The sequence below is a fragment of the Salmo trutta genome, chromosome 20, assembly GCF_901001165.1.
Source record: "Salmo trutta chromosome 20, fSalTru1.1, whole genome shotgun sequence".
NCBI classification, from domain to species: domain Eukaryota; kingdom Metazoa; phylum Chordata; class Actinopteri; order Salmoniformes; family Salmonidae; genus Salmo; species Salmo trutta.
This window is the reverse complement of record NC_042976.1, coordinates 38,913,959-38,937,668: the sequence shown is the minus strand read 5'-3', so window position 1 is coordinate 38,937,668 and position 23,710 is coordinate 38,913,959. Positions and strand designations below refer to the sequence as shown.

The 23,710-nt window shown below is 43.5% G+C and overlaps 2 protein-coding genes across 8 annotated transcripts in view; both read left to right on the top strand.

Moving 5' to 3' along the window:
- The window catches only part of rapgef4a (Rap guanine nucleotide exchange factor 4a), a 53,855-nt gene extending 33,869 nt beyond the window's left edge, over positions 1-19,986 (top strand). For 4 of the 5 annotated variants that reach the window (XM_029703188.1, XM_029703186.1, XM_029703189.1 and 1 more), the window contains 25 exons: positions 1,977-2,027; positions 2,099-2,205; positions 4,176-4,297; positions 4,863-5,046; positions 5,261-5,345; positions 5,795-5,855; positions 6,110-6,186; positions 6,379-6,525; positions 8,211-8,332; positions 9,341-9,426; positions 9,854-9,932; positions 10,199-10,349; positions 10,614-10,702; positions 10,797-10,827; positions 10,931-11,009; positions 11,230-11,376; positions 12,963-13,060; positions 13,366-13,491; positions 13,717-13,895; positions 15,795-15,885; positions 16,108-16,158; positions 16,396-16,483; positions 18,611-18,675; positions 18,887-18,941; positions 19,039-19,986. In XM_029703188.1, coding sequence (XP_029559048.1) covers positions 1,977-2,027; positions 2,099-2,205; positions 4,176-4,297; positions 4,863-5,046; positions 5,261-5,345; positions 5,795-5,855; positions 6,110-6,186; positions 6,379-6,525; positions 8,211-8,332; positions 9,341-9,426; positions 9,854-9,932; positions 10,199-10,349; positions 10,614-10,702; positions 10,797-10,827; positions 10,931-11,009; positions 11,230-11,376; positions 12,963-13,060; positions 13,366-13,491; positions 13,717-13,895; positions 15,795-15,885; positions 16,108-16,158; positions 16,396-16,483; positions 18,611-18,675; positions 18,887-18,941; positions 19,039-19,166 — 2,499 coding nt within the window. In that variant the 3' untranslated portion in view covers positions 19,167-19,986. The remainder of the gene's footprint in view (positions 1-1,976; positions 2,028-2,098; positions 2,206-4,175; positions 4,298-4,862; positions 5,047-5,260; positions 5,346-5,794; positions 5,856-6,109; positions 6,187-6,378; positions 6,526-8,210; positions 8,333-9,340; positions 9,427-9,853; positions 9,933-10,198; positions 10,350-10,613; positions 10,703-10,796; positions 10,828-10,930; positions 11,010-11,229; positions 11,377-12,962; positions 13,061-13,365; positions 13,492-13,716; positions 13,896-15,794; positions 15,886-16,107; positions 16,159-16,395; positions 16,484-18,610; positions 18,676-18,886; positions 18,942-19,038) is intronic. The other variant, XM_029703187.1, reaches the window with a different exon arrangement.
- A 295-nt stretch (positions 19,987-20,281) lies between these two features.
- The window catches only part of map3k20a (mitogen-activated protein kinase kinase kinase 20a), a 37,516-nt gene continuing 34,087 nt past the window's right edge, over positions 20,282-23,710 (top strand). The window contains exon 1 of one of the 3 annotated variants that reach the window (XM_029703177.1): positions 20,282-20,486. The gene's annotated coding sequence lies outside the window, so the exon portion shown is untranslated. The remainder of the gene's footprint in view (positions 20,487-23,710) is intronic. The other 2 variants (XM_029703178.1, XM_029703179.1) reach the window with 2 other exon arrangements.

Genomic DNA, 23,710 nt, shown 5'->3' with positions numbered 1-23,710 from the left:
CCAGAAGCTCGAAATAAGTCTGGAATGTGGAGTTTGTTTAAACTTTGACTAAATATAAACAAGGCTGCTGCTAAGATGTGCATCATGTCCTTAATAGTTCCCGTTCCACCTTAACCCCGTTGGGACTTCCTTACCTCCATACATATAACACGGTGCTACTCTGGAGGGGATTTCACTATTTATTGCGGCTTGGACTTTGTTCTTTTCAAACCAGCCAAAACATGTGCACTATAAATAACTAGAAGGACATTATAATTGAGTGTCTTTTTTTTTTTTTTTTTTTTTTTTTTGCAAAGTCCCCTGCGGTTGTATTGTCTGCAAATTGTTGGTAAATATTGGCCTAACTCGAAGGCTCTACATATTCCAGTCACAGAAAAAAAACAAATGCAGTGACATTCTTTTTGTTTTGTAACTCATACCTTCAGTTAAAGCTGAGTGCATCCGTCTGTATGAATCGTAGACCAGTGAACCCAAACCCTATAGGCACAGAATGCATACATTCCCACAGTAATACATGAATTAAGGCAATCCAGAGTCCTCACTGACATGCACGCTACATACACATGCTGTACCTTATGTATTCTTCATGAGTCCAAATGACCAGTGATTCATGTAGAAAGATCTTGAAACGTCACCTACAGTATATGGCCCCCTTTGAACTACATCCTTGTGTTCGTCCTCGCTTGTGTCATTTTATGACTGTCATAAGACGCCGCAGTGAGGAAAGAGCAGCGCTCAGCGACATTTTAATCAAGATGTTAAAGGGGGCTGTGGCGTTAGTGCATTTCACCCTCATCATAGGGTGAAAGTGTTACTGATGAATTTGTATGGCGGTTAAGCATCTATGTAACTGTTGGTCATGGCTGTGAGAGTAATGATGTTCGAAAAGAGGTTATGTAGAGGTTGAACAGCAGTCATTATGTCCGCTCTGTAGTGCATGGTGTGCTGGTTTAGTGCGTTGTCTCTGTTTGATTGTTCTCTGCTCTCTGCTTGATCTTTTTACCTCATGAATACCACATCCATACAGGACTAGTTCAAGGTGGTTTCTGTGCTGTGGGTCCAAGGGTTTAGGATGTAAGCACCAACACCTGCTTGTGAATCTAGTAAATAACTGCCCATTTAAACTTCTTCAGGATCCGTGGGTCCCCTACGGGACGTTGAGCTAACGTAGGCTAATGTGATTAGCATGAGGTTGTAAGTAACACGAACATTTCACAGAACATAGACATATCTGATATTGGCAGAAAGCTTAAATTCTTGTTAATCTAACTGCACTGTTCAATTTACAGTAGCTATTACAGTGAAATAATACCATGCTATTGTTTGAGGAGAGTGCACAGTTTTGAAAATGAAAAGTTATTAATAAACTAATTAGGCACATTTGGGCAGTCTTCATACAAACTTTTGAACAGAAATATTATGGTTCATTGGATCAGTCTAAAACCTTGCACATACATTGCTGCCATCTAGTGGCCAGAAGCTAAATTGCAGCTGGGCTGAAATAATACATGATGGCCTTTCTCTTGCATTTCAAAGATGATGGTACAAAACAAATACAAAAGAATGGTTGTTTTTTTCTTTGTATTATCTTTTACCACATTCCTTTCACATTTCCATAAACTTCAAAGTGTTTCCTTTCAAATGGTACCAAGAATATGCATATCCTAGCTTCAGGGCCTGAGTTACAGGCAGTTAGATTTGGGTATGTCATTTTAGGCAAAAATTCCAATCCTGAAGGGCCCTGTTGATAGTGGAGGTTGTTAGTGGTAAAGAATACCTCTACAAAACACCTAATATCTGTCATCATTGAAAAACATAGGGAGGGAACTGTGACCATTCACTACAGTCTGTATCATGTCATAACATTGCTCATTTCCATATCATGCCTGTACTTTATTTTGTGCTTTTGTTTTCCAATCCATGATGTTTCCTTGTGTGTTTTTTTTCAGTCATTGTCATGTCATTTTATTTTTCAGAAGTCATTAATTGAAAGCCCAGCCAAACTCCGTCCTAAATCCATTTCTCAGGTAGTAAAGACCATCACATCAGTAAAGGCCAACTCCTCTGTTTCTATTGTAAAGCTCTGCTCTCCCAACAGGTCCCATCTGAGAAGATCCTGCGAGCAGGGAAGGTTCTCCGTGATGCCATCCTCTCCAGAGCTCCCCACATGATCCGAGACAGGAAGTACCACCTGAAGACATACAGGTGGGTTGTAGTATCTCATGTACAGTACCATGTACACCGGCTACTCTCATGTCAAAGAATTTCTACATCTGTGTGTGCGTGTATTTTTAATGTCTGTTTTTTGCTGTATCAAATCAAATCAAATGTTATTTGTCACATGCGCCGAATACAAAAGGTGTAGTAGACCTTACAGTGAAATGCTTACTTACAAGCCCTTAAGCAACAATGCAGTTTTAAGAAAAAGTGTTCAAGTATTTACTAAAATAAACTGAAGTAAAAAATAAAGAAAAAAGAAAAAAGAAGAAAATAGAAAAATAACAAATAATTAAATAGCAACAATAAAATAACAGTAATAAGGCTATATACAGGGGGTACCGGTACAGAGTCAATGTGTGGGGGCGCAGGTTAGTCGAGGTAATTAAGGTAATATGTACATGTCGGTAAAGGAACTATGCATAGATAATAAACAGAGAATAGCGTAAAATGGGGGGGGGGGGGGGGGGGGGGCAATGCAAATAGTCCAGGTAGCCATTTGATTAGCTGTTCAGGAGTCTTATGGCTTGGGAGTAGAAGCTGTTAAGAAGCCTTTTGGACCTAGACTGGCGCTCTGGTACTGCTTGCCGTGCGGTAGCAGAGAGAACAGTCTATGACTACGGTGGTTGGAGTCTTTGTCAATCTTTAGGGCCTTCCGCTGACACCGCCTGGTATAGAGGTCCTGGATGGCAGGAAGCTTGGCCCCAGTGATGTACTGGGTCGTACACACTACCCTCTGTAGTGCCTTGCGGTCGGAGGCCATGCAGTTGCCATACCAGGCGGGGATACAACCAGTCAGGATGCTCTTGATGGTGCAGCTGTAGAACTTTTTGATGGTCTGAAGACCCATTCCAAATCTTTTCAGTCTCCCGAGGTGGAATAGACATTGTCGTGCCCTTTTCACGACTGTCTTGGTGTGTTTGGACCATGATAGTTCGATGGTGACGTGGACACCAAGGAACTTGAAACTCTCAACTGGCTCCCATACAGCCCCATCAATGAGAATGGGGGCGTGCTCGGTCCTCCTTTTCCTGTAGTCCACAATCATCTTTGTGGTCTTGATCACGTTGAGGGAGAGGTTGTTATCCTGGCACCACACTGTCGGCAAACTTAGTGATGGTGTTGGAGTGAGAGGCCCCCTGTGTTGAGGATCAGTGTGGCAGGTGGGTTGTTACCTACACTAACAACTGGGGGCGGCCCGTCAGGAAGTCCAGGATCCAGTTGCAGAGGGAGGTGTTTAGTCCCAGGGTCCTCAGCTTGGTGATGAGCTTTGAGGGCACTGTGGTATTGAACGCTGAGTTGTAGTCAATGAATAGCATTCTCATGTAGGTGTTCCTTTTGTCCAGGTGGGAGAGGGCAGTGTGGAGTCCAATAGAGATTGCATCATCTGTGGATCTGTTGGGGCGATATGCGAATTGGAGTGGGTCTAGGGTTTCTGGGATAATGGTGTTGATGTGAGCAATGACCAGCCTTTCAAAGCACTTCATGGCTACAGATGTGAGTGCTACGGGTCAGTAGTCATTTAGGTAGGTTACTTTGGTGTTCTTGGGCACAGAGACTATGGTGGTCTGCTTGAAAAAGGGACAGGTTGAAAATGTCAGTGAAGACACTTGCCAGTTGGACAGCGCATGCTTGGAGTACACATCCTGGTAATCTGTCTGGCACTACGTCCTTATGAATGTTGACCTGTTTAAAGATTACACTCACATCGGCTACGGAGAGCATGATCACACAGTCGTCCGGAACAGCTGGTGCTCTCATGCATGCTTCAGTTTTGCTTGCCTCAAATCTCGCATAGAAGTAATTTAGCTCATCTGGTGTCACTGAGCAGCTCGTGGCTGTGCTTCCCTTTGTAGTCCGTAATAGTTTGCAAGCCCTGCCACATCCGACGAGCATCGCAGACAGAGTAGTAGGATTCATGTATTTATTTCCTGATGTGATATGTGTATCTCCTGCAGGCAATGCTGTGTGGGAACAGAGCTGGTGGACTGGCAGATGCAGCAGAGCTCCTCTGTTTACTCTCGTATTCAAGCAGTGGGCATGTGGCAGGTGCTGTTAGAGGAAGGTGTTCTCAACCATGGTGAGCCACAACAGTGCAGTAGACAGTAGCTAAGGATACCCTCTGTGTGTGTATGTGTGGGGGGGGGGGTCATTCCACGGAAATAGTGCCTTTTGCGACATTTCTCCAAGTTTCACCATCATTGTTAAGCCCTAGTTATTCTGTTGCTAGTTATTCTGTTGCTTTGACATGATATCATGTGATTAGTGATTCATTTATGTCTTGCATTCAATTGCCACTCTCTGTTGCACACGACAAGCTTCCATTCCTTCTGTCTCAAGGGGATTTATGGCTGATTTAAGAAGACATCGTCAAACCTGTTTAAACTTTATTTGGCACTTAATAGGCACTTACTATAGTATTTTTTAATTGCACCTCTTGAGAAAACAACATGTTTTTTATGAAGTTGACAGAATGTTAAAATTAGATGAAAACAAACGTTTTTTCCTCCCACCAAGTTATACTTCTCAAAAGGCACTGGATTGGTGGAATGACCTGTGTGTGTGCCTGTGTGTGCGTGCATGTAAAAGAGGCTCTATTTCTAAACCTCTAAATCTGTGTGATCTGTGTTGGTATTGTGCTGCAGTGGACCAGGAGCTGACCTTCCAGGACAAGTATCTTTTCTACCGTTTCCTGGAGGATGAACAGGACGACGCTCCCCTGCCCACCGAGGAGGAGACCAGAGAGAGCGATGAGGAGCTGCAGGATACCCTCCTCCTCCTCTCCCAGGTCGGCCCTGATGCCCACATGCGCATGATCCTGAGGAAACAGTAAGGACCAATCACAGAGATCGCCACCTGCTGGTATGATAGATATACAGTATCTGCAGGTTTGGCAGGATTAGGAAAGATATATTAGATATGTAAGCTAAGTGCAAAGCTGATGCTAGCAAAGCTGATGCTAAAATCCTGTTCAAAGTGAATCAAATAGATTGTAGTCAAGGTCAAATTATTTTTTAATTGGTGCATATTTCCCCTTCCCCAGTCCAGGACAGAGGGCAGCGGATGATTTGGAGATCATTTATGAGGAGCTGCTTCACATAAAGGCCTTATCGCACCTATCCACCACTGTGAGTGCAAATTTGGTTACAATAATAACCCATTGTAGGCCTATATCAGGTGTCGGCAAGAGGTTTTGGATGGGTTTTTTTTCGGGTTTTTTTGGTCCCCAATGATTTTAGTAAAAAAAATTGTGGGGTTAAAAAAGGACAAAAACAAATAACCAGGCATTAAGCAAAAATAAAATGTAGTCAGTAAATCTGTTCCCAAGTATTCCTACAAATAAAAAGAGAGAAATATGTGATCGTGTCTCAATCTAATGAGGTGTGAAATTATTGTTATTTTCAAATACATAAAAAAAAAAGTTTACTTGTGGTCAATTTGCAGTGTACAAATTATTATAATTATGTCCCCCGACCATCCGCTTGGGCATAAATCGGACCACGGCTGAATCTAGTTGCCTACCCGTGGTCTATATGACGTCACCTCTAACCTATCTGTTTTTCCTCTGCTTCTATAGGTAAAGAAAGAACTAGCCGGTGTCCTGATCTTTGAGTCCCATGCCAAAGCAGGAACAGTGTGTAAGTAGTATAACACTGTCTCCATGACTGGAGCTCAATCGATTTAACTTAATCAACGTTGCACGCAAGACATCATTTTCTAAATGCATTATCCACATGGAGGCAGAAAGAAAATCCCAGATTATATACTAAATCCTTTGTTTTTCTCTATTTCTGTGGAATTCTTTGAAATGTTTTGGTGGAAAACCTCTTTATAACCTCTTTATAACCTCTTTACATATCATTTTTGTTGTTGTAATCCTTCACTTGTTCAGTGTTCAATCAAGGGGAGGAAGGCACGTCGTGGTACATCATTCTAAAGGGCTCTGTAAACGTTGTCATTTATGGAAAGGTAATTTTTTTCAATATTATTTGAATTTTTCATCTCATACAATTGATCCTCAGTACAGCTCATCACCATAGCTTATTATAGAATATATGAGTGTGTAAGAGTTATATCATTTAAAATATGCTGTACATGCACTCACTCACCTCATTTCCCCCTGCTTCACACATACATTCTTTGTTTGCTTGTTTCACAAAGGGGGTTGTTTGCACGCTGCATGAGGGAGATGACTTTGGGAAGCTTGCTCTGGTCAACGATGCCCCCCGTGCCGCCTCCATTGTTCTACGAGAGGATAACTGCCACTTCCTACGTGTGGACAAGGAGGACTTCAACCGGATCCTCAGAGTGAGTTATCTGGGGAAGTTAACGAGGCCCTCCTCCACCTCTGCTCAGTGAAGTCCCAGTATCCTTTTTCAATGGTATAGTCTCCCTCTATTGGTTGAGGTTCAGCATTGCAGAATGATGCCTACATTAAAGGATATTCTACTATCAACTTTGTGGTTCAATGTCGACAGATGTCTGTAGAAAAGGTACAGTATAAACCCTAAGGCCAAACGATCAGCTGTTAACCTTTTGTCTCTCTACGTTCTCCCTCCACTGCCTATTGTTAGCCTGGCCCACGTGCAGCCTGCATCAGACTTTGATAGGACATCGGGGCCTTGATTGTGTCTATTGAAAAGCGGATGGATGGATGATGGTTATCTGTGTGATCCACAGAGGCAGGCTCTCTGTATTAGGCTCACTCAATCCTCTGTAAATCTCCTGTTGGCTTTGGCCTGATGGGCTGCTAGGCCAGACACAGTGTGCGTCCCAAATGGCACCCTATTCCCTATATAGTACTTTTGAATAGAGCCCTATGGGCCCTGGTCAGAAGTAGCGCACTACATCGGAAATAGGGTGCCATTTGGGATGCTCCCTCAGTCAAACTGCTGACCTCCCAGTCTCTCTGTCAGTAGTAGCATACTAATCCACCAGACATACAGCACCACAGTCCTGATGGGATGATGTAGTCTAGCCTCAGGCCAGGGGTCATATTTAAGTCAGATAAATATATCAACTACCCCTCCATATTATTTTGGCTGCATGATGCGTGTACTGTAGGCCTATTCTGCAGGATTTGCTTGTACTATATTACCTATATATATTATTATAATATACAGTATATATAAACACTGTATATACACACCGGTTTATTAGGTACACTCATCTAGTACCAGGTCGGACCCCATCTTTGCCTCCAGAACAGTGTTCCAAGATGCCGTTCTGCACACCACTGTTGCAGTCCACAGTTATTTGCCTGTTTGTGGCCCGCCTGTTAGCTTGACATTCTCCTTCGACCACTCAACAATGAGCTGTTTTCGCCACGTTTGGATTTATTTGGTTTGACACACCATTCTCGGTAAACCCTGTAGTGCGTGAACAGCCCAGGAGGCTGGCCGTTTCTGAGATAGTGGAACCGACACGCATGGCACTGACGACCATACCACGATCAAAGTCGCTTAGGTCACTCGTTTTGCCCATTATATTGTTTAATCGAACAGTAACTGAATGCCTTGATGCCTGTCTGGGTGGTGTACCTAATAAACAGGGTGGTGTACCTAATAAACTGTCCAATGTGTGTGTATATGTGTGTATATGTGTATATATATATATATATATATATATATACACATCTACAAAAGTATATGGACGCCCCTTCAAATTAGTGGATTCAGCTATTTCAGCCACGCCTGTTGCTGACAGGTGTTAAAAATCAAGCACACAGCCATGCAATCCCCATAGACAAACATTGGCAGTAGAATGGCCTTACTGAAGAGCTCAGTGGCTTTCAACATAGCACCGTCATAGGATGCCACCTTTCCAACAAGTCAGTTTGTCAAATTTCTGCCCTGCTAGAGCTTCCCCGGTAAGTGCTGTTATTGTGAAGTGGAATCGTCTAGGAGCAACAAGCTTCTTGAAACGGGTCATATTTCTGATGATATAATGATGAATTTGTGCCTCTGTGTGTGTGTGTGTGTGTGTGTGTCCAGGACGTGGAGGCCAACACGGTGCGTCTGAAGGAACATGATCAGGATGTTCTGGTCCTGGAGAAGAGCCCCAGCAGCATCCAGACCTCCACCCACGGCACCACCACCACCCCCTCCCACTACAAGTAGCCTACTGAGATAACTCTATCTGAATCACCTTTTCACCTAAACCACTTACAGCCCTGTTCAACAGAGGTAGATTTATATAGGAAGTTAAAGGGGACTGTAGGTATGTAAGATACACTAACCTCACTCCCTTCAGAAAAGAGGAGGAGAAACTCTCCTGCAGACACAGTTAGGGGAGTGTGGTTTCGTGTGTGAGATACCCTCTTGAAAAGGATTTGTGAGTGGAAGAAGTGGGTGAGTTTGTGAGTTACTCTCTGCTAAAGGGTGTGGAGCTAGAGACTGGGCATCAGTTCTAGGGTAAGCCAAGGCTGTGACTGCGAGGCTGCAGACTTGTGTTATCTACTAGCTAGACTTAATGGAGGTTGCTGCCAGTGACCGCGGCTGCAGTAATGGAGAGAGAGACACATTAATGGTAATGACTGAGAGATGGGCTCCCGGGGAGAAGGCAGGCCGCGCGGGTTGCAATCACTCCGCCAGGGTTGGACTCTAATCAACTACAGTGCCAGTCACATATGAAGAGTGTGAGGGTGTCAAGCACGTCTCCTTCCCCCATGGAGTGCCTGCCACACATTCTGTCCCAAATTCCACCCTATTCCCTATATAGTGCACAATTTTTTATATTTTTTTTTACCAGGGCCCTATCGGAGGAATAGGGTGCCATTTGGGGAACACACACCTTGTTTTCTGTCTCCCCTCAACTAACCAATCACAACAAGCCTGGCTGTGTACTGTGTTGATTCTTAAGGTCAAGTGGCGGTCTTCCCTTCTGTTTTACCTATGGAGAGGCTTCCACACCCTCTCTCACCCAGCCAGCCCCTTATAATCTTAAGCAGTGGTCAGGACCTCTTTTGACTGTAGTTTGGATTATTATCCAATGTACTAATCACAGGCAGGTATTCAGATCACACAGCTCAGTGAAGTGTGGATGGAATAGGAACAGTAGTGAGAACTAGAAAGAACCTGTCTTGTTTAATTTATTAGGTGATTGATTGACACTGCCATTCCAGATACACTGTGATGTCAGGGGCACCAGAGAAGATTCTGGAGCACTTTCTGGAAATGATGCGACTGGACTCTCACCTCAATGAATCAGGTACGGTAGTGCACTCTGCCCCTCCAATAACATCTCTGGCCACTGTGAAACCGTTGTATTTCAGTGTAGGGACCAAATGACCATTATTTCAACCCTATGTGATATTGACTAATGTAGATGGATGTGTTGTGTTCGTCGTGGCTGTCGTGTTTAGATTGTCTCCTCTGTACCCTCAGAGAGAGAGCATTCATCCTCCGTGCTGCTGCTGCTGACCTGTTTATTCATGTCTATAATTAGCAGCGCATCACAGTGCTTATCTAATTACGCTTGGTTGTGTGGACTCTCCTGGCTGCTTTCATGCCCCAGCCGTCCACGGTGACAGAGCCATGTGTGATCAGGCCTATAATACTGTCAGCATGCTGGCCTGGCATCGTTTCATCTGACATCACAGGTGCCTCATTCTCTCTCGCTCTCTCGCTCTGCACAGACCCAGCTCTGGACGACTTTGTGCTCATGCACTGCGTCTTCATCCCTAACAGCCAGCTGTGCCCGGTGCTCATGGCCCAATATCCTTTCAGTCACTGGAAATAGCAAATGAGCGTATATGTTTTTGTGTGGATTTCTACTAATGTGTATCAGTATCCCTTAGCCCTCTTGTATGTATTAGGCATCCAAGAGTAGGATCTGAATCAGGATCTAGTATCAGGTCCCCCATGTCCAAATAGTCATATTGATTGTGACTTAAATGGCAAAACTGATCCTGAATCAACCCTGGACCAAATGGGAGTCAAGCTGTAGCCCCTATGTGTTTCTGTCCTTAACGTCACTGCACCTACCATGCTGAGGCTTCCCAGGGCTCAGAACAGGAGCGTCTGGACTACACATTGAACAACAAGAGGAGGGTGATCAGGCTGGTGCTGCAGTGGGCCTCAGTACATGGAGATCACCTTCAGGAGGAGGACGCCTCACTAGCCTTCCTAGAGGTCAGTGTATGCATCCCAAAATGGCACTCTATTCCCTATGTCGTGAACTACTTTTGACCAGAGCCCTAGCCCAAAGGGAATAGGGTGCCATTTGGGGCTTGTCTTCCTCACCCTCTTTTCTTGTGTACTGAATTCAGCTCGTTGTTTAAATAGATACAGCTTGCGGTAAATTGTAGAGTTATTAGCGATCGTCATCTGATAATCCAAATGAGTTTTGGGCTCATTTTGAACCTCCCCTCATTGTGAGTGTGTCACGTGTCGCAGGAGTTCTTTGTGTCTGTATCTGATGATGCCCGTGTGATTCCTGCTCTGAAAGATCAACTCCCAGAGTTAGAGAAGCTAGTTAAAAACAGGTAAGTGTGTGTAAATGTATTGTTACTGCGTGCACTTGTCTTTAGTGTCCCGGGCTTAAGCATGGCGTAATCTCACTTTCTTTACCCCTTTCAGCTCTGACGATGCCAGATCCTCTCCACAAAAGGTATGTGACCCAGCTGTGACCCCGAGCACTGTAGTCGTATTCTGTGCTTTTGTTTTCATTGTCAACCCGTGCTATACGTACAGTTCTGTCTGTCCTGTTTCAGCACAAGGTCCTGTTGCGGCAGTTCAGCATGGGGGATGAGAAGCTGCAGAAACGACAGCCCATCAAGAGTAATGATGAGAGTAAGTGTGGCGTAGTGTATGTGTGAAATCATGCAGGATATGAGGTAGAAGAGAGCTATAAATCTATAGAAAAGCACTGTGTAGTAGTAAGAGCCTTTTGGCCTTGCAGCCAGCAGTGATACACAGTGTTTTGAACATCTACAATGGCCTGGTCTCTAGTTTTTCCCATCCCCCATTCCTTCATGTTAATGACCCTGCGTTGTGCTCTGTCCTCATGCAGTCCTGTTCAAAGTGTACTGCAGCGACCACACCTACACCACCATCCGGGTCACCGTGGCCGCCTCGGTCAGAGAGGTCATCAGCGCAGTGGCCGACAAGCTGGGGTCAGCGGAGGACCTCCTCCTGGTCAACCTCAGTTCGGCCGGAGGTGAGAAGGGCCACAGCCACATGCTAATCAAACGACGGTGGACGCCACACAGTCTTTCCACGCATAGATATTTGCAGATGCTATGATGCTCATCAATCAGGGGCTGATTTACTGGGAAATGATTGGCTTTTGATGCTGGATTACTCTGTTTCAATTACCCGGTAAATGCTCAAGATAGTACCGTGGCCTGCAGGAGAGCTGCATAGAGAAAAGCTTGGGGCAATATTGCTGTTCTTGCTTCAACTCATAAGATTCTACACTTGCTTGTTGCTGCCATTGGCTGGTACTTGCTATATGGATGTTCCAGTGTCTCTGCCAGGGCGTACTTATGCACCTCTCTCTCTGGCCCATGTTTGATCTGCCCTTTCCCTGTACCAAGTTGTAAATAAAGCCAGAAGCGCAGCTGCTCTATGGTCTCTGAGACCCTAATCATATTGCCCATTAATCTAGTTATTTACTAGCATTTGTTTCGCTGCTAAGAATCTGGGCCCAATTCTTTGCCGAGGATTCAGAGGAGTATGGATGCCCCATTCTGTCATATTCAATGCATGATTGCCAGTTCTAATGCAAACATAATGCAGCCTCTTCAGAGTCTTCTTGACCACTTTCTTTGATGATGAAGTTCAAGGACGACTGGGGGTTATATCAGATGAAACAGCAGAGCTCCATTGCAACCATAGCCAGTTAAACCCTGTAGCGGTGTAACCGTATCTACTCCTAGGATTAGGGATAAGTCAAATACCGGGGGGCATCTTTAGCACCTTACCCTTGTTGTGTGACTTTTGAACATAGCATAATAATATGCTAATGCTTTGATATGATAATAATAATAATTTATTGAACTTCTATAGCGCTTTTCATAACAGAAAGAAATCTGAAAGCGCTTCAAAAGTAAAAAACAAACAAACAAGCAATACATCATCATGAGTAGCCTATAAAAATCTAGCTAGGTCAACCAATAGAGGCCATAGATGGAGTGGGACAGTTGATGGCGTGATCAGAGGAAGTTGGTCAGAGAGATGGTTGATGAAGAGTCTGGTGACAATCTTGTAGAGGGCTACTCTGGGAACAAGCTTGAGTTGTGAAGCCACTGGACCTTTCTTCCTTCACTCTGCGTAGCCTCAGTAGCTCTGGACACCAGGAAGCTCACCACACACAGTTAGTAGCCAGTCGTCCTCCCTACGAACCCTCAGCACTGCTTTCCTCTACTGCATCTCCCATTCTTCTCAAGCTTAGAAGACTCCTCAAATGATGTCAAAAGATCAGGAACCAGCAGCCAGGTGAAACAAAAAAGCTGGTAGCTGTGTCCAGATGAATCACACACCAAAAAAAATGAATCAACAAAAACATTAGCCAGCTAACTTGCTAGCTACAGTAGCAAAGCCAAAAAGAGTTGACCTGCCTGTCAATCTGCAAATTTGTGGGTTAAAACTATATATGTGACAAAGACTCAATGTTATCAAAAACAAAACAGCTGATAAATAATAATAATAATTCAGTCACTTAAAAATAATAAAATATGTACACATTTACAGGAGCTCTTGGTCTCATGTCTTAGCCATCTCTTGTTTGTTGTTTTCCTTCAGATAAAGTGGTGCTGAAGCCCAACGATATTTCAGTCTTCTCCACACTCAGCATCAACGGCCGTCTGTTTGTCTGCCCCAGGGATCAACTGGATTCATTGGTGTGTAAATGCCCCTCAGAAAAAAAAACGCATTCAGACTGACCCGACTGATTTCCAGAGGTTCCCCTACAAGCTGTACATCTCTTGCAGCTGTTACTTCTCATGTATTTCGCTCATGTAATATTTTGTTTTAAATCAACAGTGGCCCAAGGCTACTGTTGCATTTCGACTTGTTATAGTTGTATAACTGCCATTGTATCCATCAAAACGGTCCTGTATTTCACATGACTGTTAATTGTATGATGAAGGATGATATACAGACAAATGCAAATTATACTGTATATTAAGTGTGCGCTATATTTCAGACACCCTTGCCAGAGCAGGAAGGGCCCTCCACTGGCTCCATGGGCAGCTTTGAGTTAATGAGCTCGAAAGACCTGGCCTACCAGATGACTGTCTACGACTGGGAACTCTTCCACTGTGTACATGAGGTGTGTCAGACCACTGAGGGAATGAGGAATTACTTGATTCCATGGATTCGTCCTAAATGGCACCCTATTCCCTATATAGTGCACTACTTTCAACCAGAGCCCTATGGGGAATAGGGAGCCATTTGGGGCTCTTAGCGATTAACTATTCAACCAATATATTGATACATTATTATGGAAACTATCAGGGACACGGTAATTGACTTTCTCTCTTGCCCTGTTCTACAGCTTGAGCTGATCTACCATACGTTTGGGAGGCAGAACTTCAAGAAGACCACGGCCAACATGGACCTGTTCCTCAGGAGGTTCAATGAGATCCAGCTGTGGGTGATCACAGAGATCTGTCTGTGTACTCAGCTCAGCAAGCGCGTTCAGATGCTCAAGAAGTTCATCAAGATCGCTGCCCAGTAAGTGGCCCTTGCCTTGTCCCAGTCGTCGTGTCGCCCTCTCTCTCTCATGCACGCACGCATGCACGTTTGCACACACACATGGCCCTGCTATTTTACAGCCATCGGGGGCGTCAGCCATTGAGGAAATGATTCCTTTGAAAATAAATGAAAGCTGCTATGCTGCCCTTTTTGTGCTCCAATGGCAGCGTCCAAGCTCAAGAATGGCTGAGTTTCAATTCTTGATGGCTGACGCGCACGTTCAATAGATCTTGTGAATTGAAATAATGAGAAATAAAGTTGATTTTGTTTGCACATGGCCTCGACTATTCATCACTGGTCATTTTACTAAGACGCTACTAGCTAGCATAAACTCTTAGCTAGCTTTCTAGCTAGCTACACTGAGTACAGTTACATGCACACAATAATCTGTTTATTGTGAATAGTCAGTTAAATATAATAGTTTGATTTAAACGTTTACATGCTTTGCAAGAAGAACGATGTCCCTAGTAATCCTGTTTACATGGACACATCTGAAATCAGGCTACCTGATGGGACTTTGATAAATGCAGAAAATTGCAACTCAAAATATAAATTCTATTACTAGTTCTACCACAGCCACCGTGTTATTTTTGGGGATTTCAGACATATAAAAGTTGTACGGGAAAACAATTTCTAAGATGCATACTTTTCGTTTTTCCCGAACTCACTCCACTCGCGCAGAAGAAGGAAACATGCGCTGCTAGTGCTACGACAGTCGCAGATCTAATACACCGCTGTAACTCTGATTAAGGCCTTTATATGTCCTAATAATTCAAAAGATTTCTCAGAAAACCAGTTGTTTTAATCGGTGTATGCTTACTTTGATTATGACCTTACGCCGATTAAGATAAACAGAGCTAGGTGTTTACATGACTAATGCCATACTCGCCATATTGCCATAATCGGTTTAATATCGACTTATTAGTGTGTATGTAAATATACTCACTGACTATGTTCACAATGTAAACAAAAGCAACTAGTGCAATTAGAGGGTAATTTAGTACAACCACTAGCGACAATTTAAGGAGTACTTGCGAAAAACTGGACCAAATCTATTCTACTTCCACATAATGGATGAATATGGTACATGTCACGGTCGTCGTAGTGAATGGACCAAGGCGCAGCGGGTCGAGTGCTCATCTTAACTTTATTTGTGAACACTTAAATAAACAAAACAAGAAATGAACTAACAGTCTTGCAGGCTAAATACAGCAGTGCTAAGAACAACCTCCCACAATACCCATAACAAACATACTCCTAAATATAGGACCTTCAATCAGAGGCAACGATAACCAGCTGCCTCCAATTGAAGGCCCCAATCCCAATTACCTAAACATAGATCTAAATACCCTAGAACATACATAGACCTATACAACATAGAACTAAACCAAAAACCCCGGAATACATAAATCAAACGCCCCTCTACATAAACACACACTCAAAACCATATAAAACAAATACCCCCTGCCACGTCCTGACCAAACTATAATAACAAATAACCCCTTTACTGGTCAGGATGTGACAGTACAGTACAGTTGGGGAACATAGAATAAAGATGCTCTTCCCTCTGCCCCTCTCCACTCTCAAAACAACACGCTTTGTGTAGGAGGTAGAATTTCACATTGGCCCGACGCTGATGGGACAGCAACCTAACAGTGTACAGTGGAGCTGAAGTAACACACTCACACACACACACACACTTAGCTGTAGGGTACAGTCCGGCAACCCTCCCAATGCATCCCTAAGGGGAAGGTTTATATGTCGAGATGAACAAATGTGTAAATGGCTGAATGTACGTGTATCATGTGTTTCCTCTCCTGTCCCCTATGATGTGACCCGATCCTGATTAATCATTGGACTATTTTCTCTCTGTGACAGCTGTAAGGAGTATAAGAACCTCAACTCCTTCTTCGCTATCATTATGGGCATGAGCAACCCAGCCGTGAGCAGACTGAGTCAGACCTGGGAGGTGGGTCTCTGTCTGTCTGTCTGTCTGTCTGTCTGTCTGTCTGTCTGTCTGTCTGTCTGTCTGTCTGTCTGTCTGTCTGTCACTGTGTCGGTCGGTCTATCCGTCCGTCTGTCACTCACTGTCTATCTGTCTGTCCAACAACACTCACCTGTGTTTAGCACCTGCCCAAGGATATGGGGATTTCAACTGTCTGTTAACCTTCCCTGTTATTTGTGTTGACAGAAACTACCCAGCAAATTCAAGAAATTTTACAGCGAATTTGAAAGCTTAATGGTGAGTAGCATGAACCATTTTAGCCCCGTATCAACTATTCATCCACTCACATAGTCTCTAGCCTTGCTTTCTATAACTTCTCTTTATTCAAATATTGAATTGAAACTTGACATTCTTGCATGGTCTTTTGTCATCGAGCAATGTATGGATTGAGCAGCACCACCCTTGGCTGTGACTGGGATGTGCCCACTTAACATGGTTATGGCAGATCTCAGAACAGTGTGAGTGTTTCCACAGGACCCGTCCAGGAACCATCGGGCGTACCGGCTCACTGTGGCCAAGCTGGACCCACCCATCATTCCCTTCATGCCGCTGCTGATCAAAGGTCAGTGCAACACAACACAGCTCTCTCTCCACTGCCTTCATGACCCTCCATGTTGTTTACCCATTATCTTACCCATTGATTTACTAATTGAGAGGTTTATCCTCACTGCCTCTTGTGTGAAGAATTTATTATCGGTGACTTTTGACCTCTTGTTTTGGAGTGTCGACCTGCGACACAGTGTAACTACAGTTGCTTCTGTATTGTTTGCTCTGGTCAATTCCACTCCTGGGAATTGGGAAAGGGGGATACCTAGTCTGTTGTACAACTGAATACATTCAACTGAAATGTCTCTTCTACGTTTAACCCAATCCCTCTGAATCAGAGAGGTGCAGAGGGCTGACTTAATGGACATCCACGGCACCCAGGGAACAGAGGGTTAACTGCCTTGCTCAGGGGCAGAACAACAGATTTGTACCTTGTCAGCTCTGGGATTCGATCCAGCAACCTTTCGGTTACTGGCCCAGTGCTCCTACCTACCAGGCTACCTACAGTGGGGGAAAAAAGTATTTGATCCCCTGCTGATTTTGTACATTTGCCCACTGATAAAGAAACGATCAGTCTATTATTTTAATGGTAGGTTTATTTGAACAGTGAGAGACAGAAAAACAACAAAAATATCCAGAAAAACACATGTCAAAAATGTTATAAATTCATTTGCATTTTAATGAGGGAAATAAGTATTTGACCCCCTCTCAATCAGAAAGATTTCTGGCTCCCAGGTGTCTTTTATACAGGTAACGAGCTGAGATTAGGAGCACACTCTTAAAGGGAGTGCTTCTAACTGCAGCTTGTTACCTGTAAAAAAGACACCTGTCCACAGAAGCAATCAATCAATCAGATTCCAAACTCTCCACCATGGCCAAGACCAAAGAGCTCTCCAAGGATGTCAGGGACAAGATTGTAGACCTACACAAGGCTGGAATGGGCTACAAGACCATCGCCAAGCAGCTTGGTGAGAAGGTGACAACATTTGGTGCGATTATTCGCAAATGGAAGAAACACAAAAGAACTGTCAATATCCCTCGGCCTGGGGCTCCATGCAAGATCTCACCTCGTGGAGTTGCAATGATCATGAGAACGGTGAGGAATCAGCCCAGAACTACACGGGGGGATCTTGTCAATGATCTCAAGGCAGCTGGGACCATAGTCCCCAAGAAAACAATTGGTAACACACTACGCCGTGAAGGACTGAAATACTGCAGCGCCCGCAAGGTCCCCCTGCTCAAGAATACATTACATGCCTGTCTGAAGTTTGCCAATGAACATCTGAATGATTCAGAGGACAACTGGTGAAAGTGTTGTGGTCAGATGAGACCAAAATGGAGCTCTTTGGCATCAACTCAACTCGCCGTGTTTGGAGGAGGAGGAATGCTGCCTATGACCCCAAGAACACCATCTCCATCGTCAAACATGGAGGTGGAAACATTATGCTTTGGGGGTGTTTTTCTGCTAAGGGGACAGGACAACTTCACCGCATCAAAGGGACGATGGACGGGGCCATGTACCGTCAAATCTTGGGTGAGAACATCCTTCCCTCAGCCAGGGCATTGAAAATGGGTCGTGGATGGGTATTCCAGCATGACAATGACCCAAAACACACGGCCAAGGCAACAAAGGAGTGGCTCAAGAAGAAGCACATTAAGGTCCTGGAGTGGCCTAGCCAGTCTCCAGACCTTAATCCCATAGAATATCTGTGGAGGGAGCTGAAGGTTCGAGTTGCCAAACGTCAGCCTCGAAACCTTAATGACTTGGAGAAGATCTGCAAAGAGGAGTGGGACAAAATCCCTCCTGAGATGTATGCAAACCTGGTGGCCAACTACAAGAAACGTCTGACCTCTGTGATTGCCAACAAGGGTTTTGCCACCAAGTACTAAGGCATGTTTTGCAGAGGGGTCAAATACTTATTTCCCTCATTAAAATGCAAATCATTTTATAACATTTTTGACATGCATTTTTCTGGATTTTTTTGTTGTTATTCTGTCTCTCACTGTTCGAATAAACCTACCAATTATAGACTGACCATTTCTTTGTAAGTGGGCAAACGTACAAAATCAGCAGAGGATCAAATACTTTTTTCTCCACTGTATGCTCTCTCTGTGTGTAATCATACTGCTATTATCTTTTCAGACATGACATTCACTCATGATGGAAACAAGACGTTCATTGACAGTTTGGTCAATTTTGAGAAAATGGTAAGGCCCTCCAAGATGATATAGATCTGTACATGATATTATTTGATATTGGAAGTCTACATTCTTAATGGTACCCTGAAGAAGGCACAGTGATGCCGAAACGTTGGCGTTCTACCCAATACATTACCGGGCGCTTACATATAGTGTGTGACTCTCTATTTGTGTAAATTCACAATAACAACATCTAGACGTGATGTTTTTCTTCTCCCAGCGAATGATCGCTAATACAGCGAGGATCGTGAGATACTGCAGAAGTCTACCGTTCAGTAAGTCAACATACGGTTCTTCTGTGTAGCCTTCACTTGACTGGCTTCCAACAGGACGTTGTTTTCATAAAGGTGGGTTTTCCTCGTCCTCTCTCAGGTGCAGAGCCGTCTCAGACCAGTAAGAACCACCCGGACGTGCGGAGCTACGTGCGTCAGCTGGCTGTTATTGACAACCAGAGAACACTGTCTCAGCTCTCCCATAGACTGGAGCCTCGCAGAACCTGAATCCTCCCTGGACACTGGACGGACACTGGACGGACACTGGACGGACACTGGACGGACACATGTCACATGCTGCTGCTCTACTGCCAAAAAAGAAGCTTGCTTTATACAGTATGTTATACCAGTACACACACATACCCACTCTGCTACATAGAACTTCACATTATTACATGTATAGTCAAGTATCATTTTAGATGCTACAGAGTTCATCAGCGCCACCTTCAACTGTATTTCAAATGTCAGTATAATTTCTGCTTCTTTGTTTCCTTAAGTGTATTGTTTCAATTTTTGTAAACAATGGGCAACAGCCTGGTTTAAATTTCACAGCATTTTCAAATTCATCTCATTCTTATGTCCCTGAAGGTCTATTTGATACTTTGAAGTCACCTGCCCCATGAAAAGGACACAATGTATAAAGCGAAGGATCTTTTGGAAATAATCATCCATTAGATCGTTGCACAAATCTATGTCGGGTTGATGTTAGTTAGGAAACTTTTCAGAATGGAAACATTGGCTCTTATTTCACTTCCTGACCTCATAAATTGCAAATCCTAATATTCAGTTGTGGTTTCATATCTTTTTTTGTAAATCAGATTATATTTATACATATTTTAGTTTGTGGCTTTTTATTACACGTTGTACAATGTATTCCTCTATTTATTATGACCTCAGCATGCAATGATTTGAGATGTTGGGCTGCATATATGTGAGCACATTCCTCTATAAATATCTGTGAGGTAACTATTGTCTGCAAGATTTTTTGCCATGTTTATTCTGTAAATATTAAAAACGAATTAGATGTATCTGCTGATGATGCTGTCCAGTTGATTGTCCATTGATTCTTTTTTATAACAAGTAATTATGAGCTGAGCTGATGATATATTCAGAGTAGCCTGAAGTAATATTTCAAATACAGTTTCATGCTGTCATAGTAGTCTTTTGATGATAGGGAAACTAATTCAATTCCCTAAGACTGCTTGTGTTGGTTGTTATAACATAGCTGCTACGTCTGAGTAGTGACTCTTTGGTGTGTTCAGATTTTGTCCATGGAGTGGAGCTGTTGTCGTCAGAATTAGTGTGAAAGTACTCGAAATGTGTTGGGATTTTCTCTCTGTGTGTTACAGCGTTTGGTAGCCCGGGTCAAGGAAGTTGGGTTAACTCTAGAATTCACAGTATGGGGAAATCATAGACGTCACGCTCGGGTTCCCGAATGTGGGTTCTTTACAGTCCTGTCTTTGGTTATATGTTTACCTGCAGAAGTTACGCTACCCATTGGATCTGTCAGACTGTGATCGCCGGTTTTATTTGTTGGAAAAGTCAAAGGTAGGTAACATCGCATTATGTTTCAGTGTAGCCTAGCCTACGCGCCATGAGATGTTTTCAATTACATCATTTTCTGAAAGCTGTGATAATCATTCATGCGTGACGTAACCGTCATGTACCAGACCAATAACCTAAATCCTATGGTTTGTTTCTTTATTTTACAGTTGTCTGTTTTTGGCAAAGCTCGGTCTCGTGCGTAAAAGTGCCTAGTTATGCGCAACATGGGTGTCATCGAGGAAATGGGCTGTCTTGCCTCAAAAACCTTATGTTAATCCTTAGCTGCTGAAGTGTCTTTTTACTAAATGTGCATAATGGGGACCTGACAGAAAATGGGGGAGGGTCATGCTTTTTCAATTTCAGTCAGGGGGAGCTTTTAGTATTTTTTTTAACTCTAGTCCATGGTAGGGTCATTTCATTTGTAATTGATTACGTTTCTATATTTATCAGTGTTCTACAATTAGTTGCTTATTAGGCTATATATCGATGTGTGTCCGATACCACCCCCTCATCTCTGATTCTCCGCTGGGTACACAATATCAAGCGTCTGTAGTCTATTTGGTGTGGTCTCAATCAAATGATCCATAGCCTATAGGCTATACGAAGTGCTTGGAGAAGCTCAGAGCCAAGTCATATTTCTAAGAAAATGTACATGCTTCCTGAGTCTTATGCGCTGCAGAACACTTGCCCATTGTGTGTTTATTAGAGTTTTTGACCTCACAATAAGCCTGATTCAATTAACTTGGTGCTGAAACTTGAAGTGGCAGCCGCTGCACAATCAATCTGAAATGGACAGCTCATGGTGCTGAAATTAGGCAAATTCGAGTAGGTATAATTCATTTAAACCATCTTCGTTTTAATTTTACTTTACTAACAACAAGAGGGGTTTATGTTGGACCTTATTTCTTCCTATATAAGAGGTTATCCTACTTGCTTGACAGACAGAATATGGCTATAGGCTGCTATCCATCAATTGTTCGTCCAATTCCTCCACCCACAATGCACTCTTTAAATAGCCTATCTTCGTGTCAATGAAGGGTTGTTAAGTTAAAACCAGGACTCGGATTGAGGTGTATGAGAGGGTATGCCATAGGCCTTCCTTATATTAAAGAAAAAGGCAAAAAGCATAGGTGTAACGTCTGCTTCCAACTCACACTCTCAAACACCTAGATCCCCTGAACGCAGCTCACTTTCCAACTCACACTCTCAAACACCTAGATCCCCTGAACGCAGCTCATTCTCCAGATCCCAATCACCTGAATTCTGATCACCAGTTCACACACCTGTATGTCATTATCACCCACTATTTAGTTCAGTTCATTGCACTTCGTCATTGTGAGGTATTGTTTTTTGTTGTACACATTCTATTCGGAGCTCTGTTTATTTCCATTTTAGTCCTCCCGTGTATCGTAGTTTTTGGCCATCCTCACTAACAACGTTTTTTTTTTTTGCCTATTCCCTGCCTGTACTTTTGCCTATCAGATTTCCTGTCATCAACCTCTTGCCTGACCTCCCGGACTATGTTATTATCCGTTTTTTTTTTTGCCTATTCCCTGCCTGTACTGTTACCTTTTTGGATTCCCTGTGTATGACCTTCTGCCTGTCCCTGGACCCGGCTACCTGCCTCCTCCTGTGGTCCTTTACTAAATAAACACCTGCTGAACCCTGCGCTTGAAACCAGCTCTCTGTCTCCCATCATACTCATTACAATAGGCCTATCCCTTGTTAGCTTAATTTACTGCAGTGGGCTAAATCAGGGTCACACTCTTGGTAGTCTTAAACAAAGCTACTTTGAAACAAAAGTATACACCTTACACACATGCTTATGGGCTTAAAAAAACATCTTGTCAGATATAAAGTTGAAATGTATTACATTTGAGTTTGCATCCCAATATTAAACATTATATACACTACCGTTCAAAAGTTTGGGGTCACTTAGAAATGTCCTTGTTTTTGAAAGAAAAGCACATTTTTGGTCCGTTAATGTCACGCCCTGATCTGTTTCACCTGTCCACCATCCGGCATACACGGTAAAACGCCTACTGAGTGTTCGACCACGGGGCAGGGGTTTCCAGTACCTGGTTGACTGGGAGGGTTATGGCCCGGAGGAGATGTGCTGGGTTCCCGCTACAGACATCCTGGATCCAGCCCTCATCGCCGACTTCCACCTCCGACACCCCGGTCAACCAGGTATGCGCCCAGGTGGGACGCCAGGTGGTGCCCATGGAGGGGAGGGGGGTGGTGGGGTACTGTCCCACCCTGATCTGTTTCACCTGTCATTGTTATTGTCTCCACCCCCTCCAGGTGTCGCTTATTTCCCCCGGTGTATTTATCTCTGTGTTTCCTGTCTCTCTGTGCCAGTTCGTCTTGTTTGTTAAGTCAACCAGCGGTTTTATTTAATTATTTGCAAACAGGGACAGTTTCCATGCAAACAAAACACACACTGATTTGACATTGGATAAATATGATAAGATGAGCCTATTTCTCTGTCCATTCTCAGCCTGTAATGTATGTGGTAATACAAAAGATTATACTAAGGTCTCCATGTAAAATGATGTAGAATTGTAGGAAATGTTTATAAAAGGCATTTTTTTCATGGACACGTCAATACACTAATAGATTCAGCAATGTTTTTACTATAAAGGTGATCTTTCCATCCCTACTCTTGTCCATGGTGGTCTGCGAACCCACAACCTTCTATCTCGCAGCCATGTGCGCTATCAAAATTCCTGCGTTTCGATGTACTGCGTGCAGGACGAAGATCAATTTCCAAAACTGCATATCTAAGTCTCTGGTAAACGGTAGGCATGTTATCTGCTATTCACTTTATGTTTTCATTTTTATTTTGGGCATAGGGGAGAGTCACTTTTTTCCCCCAAAGCATTTAGGGAGTATTTAGTTCAAATATGCTGGAGAGAGGGTCATCCATTTTCATTTCAGAGAGGTCCGATTTTCTCCAGGTAACCCTTATAATCTCAAAAAAAGAAATGTCCTCTCACTGTCAACTGCGTTTATTTTCAGCAAACTTAACATGTGTAAATATTTGTATGAACATAACAAGATTCAACAACTGAGACATAAACTGAACAAGTTCCACAGACATGTGACTAACAGAAATGGAATAATGTGTCCATGAACAAAGGGGGGGTCAAAATCAAAAGTATCAGTCAGTATCTGGTGTGGCCACCAGCTGCATTAAGTACTGCAGTGCATCTCCTCCTCATGGA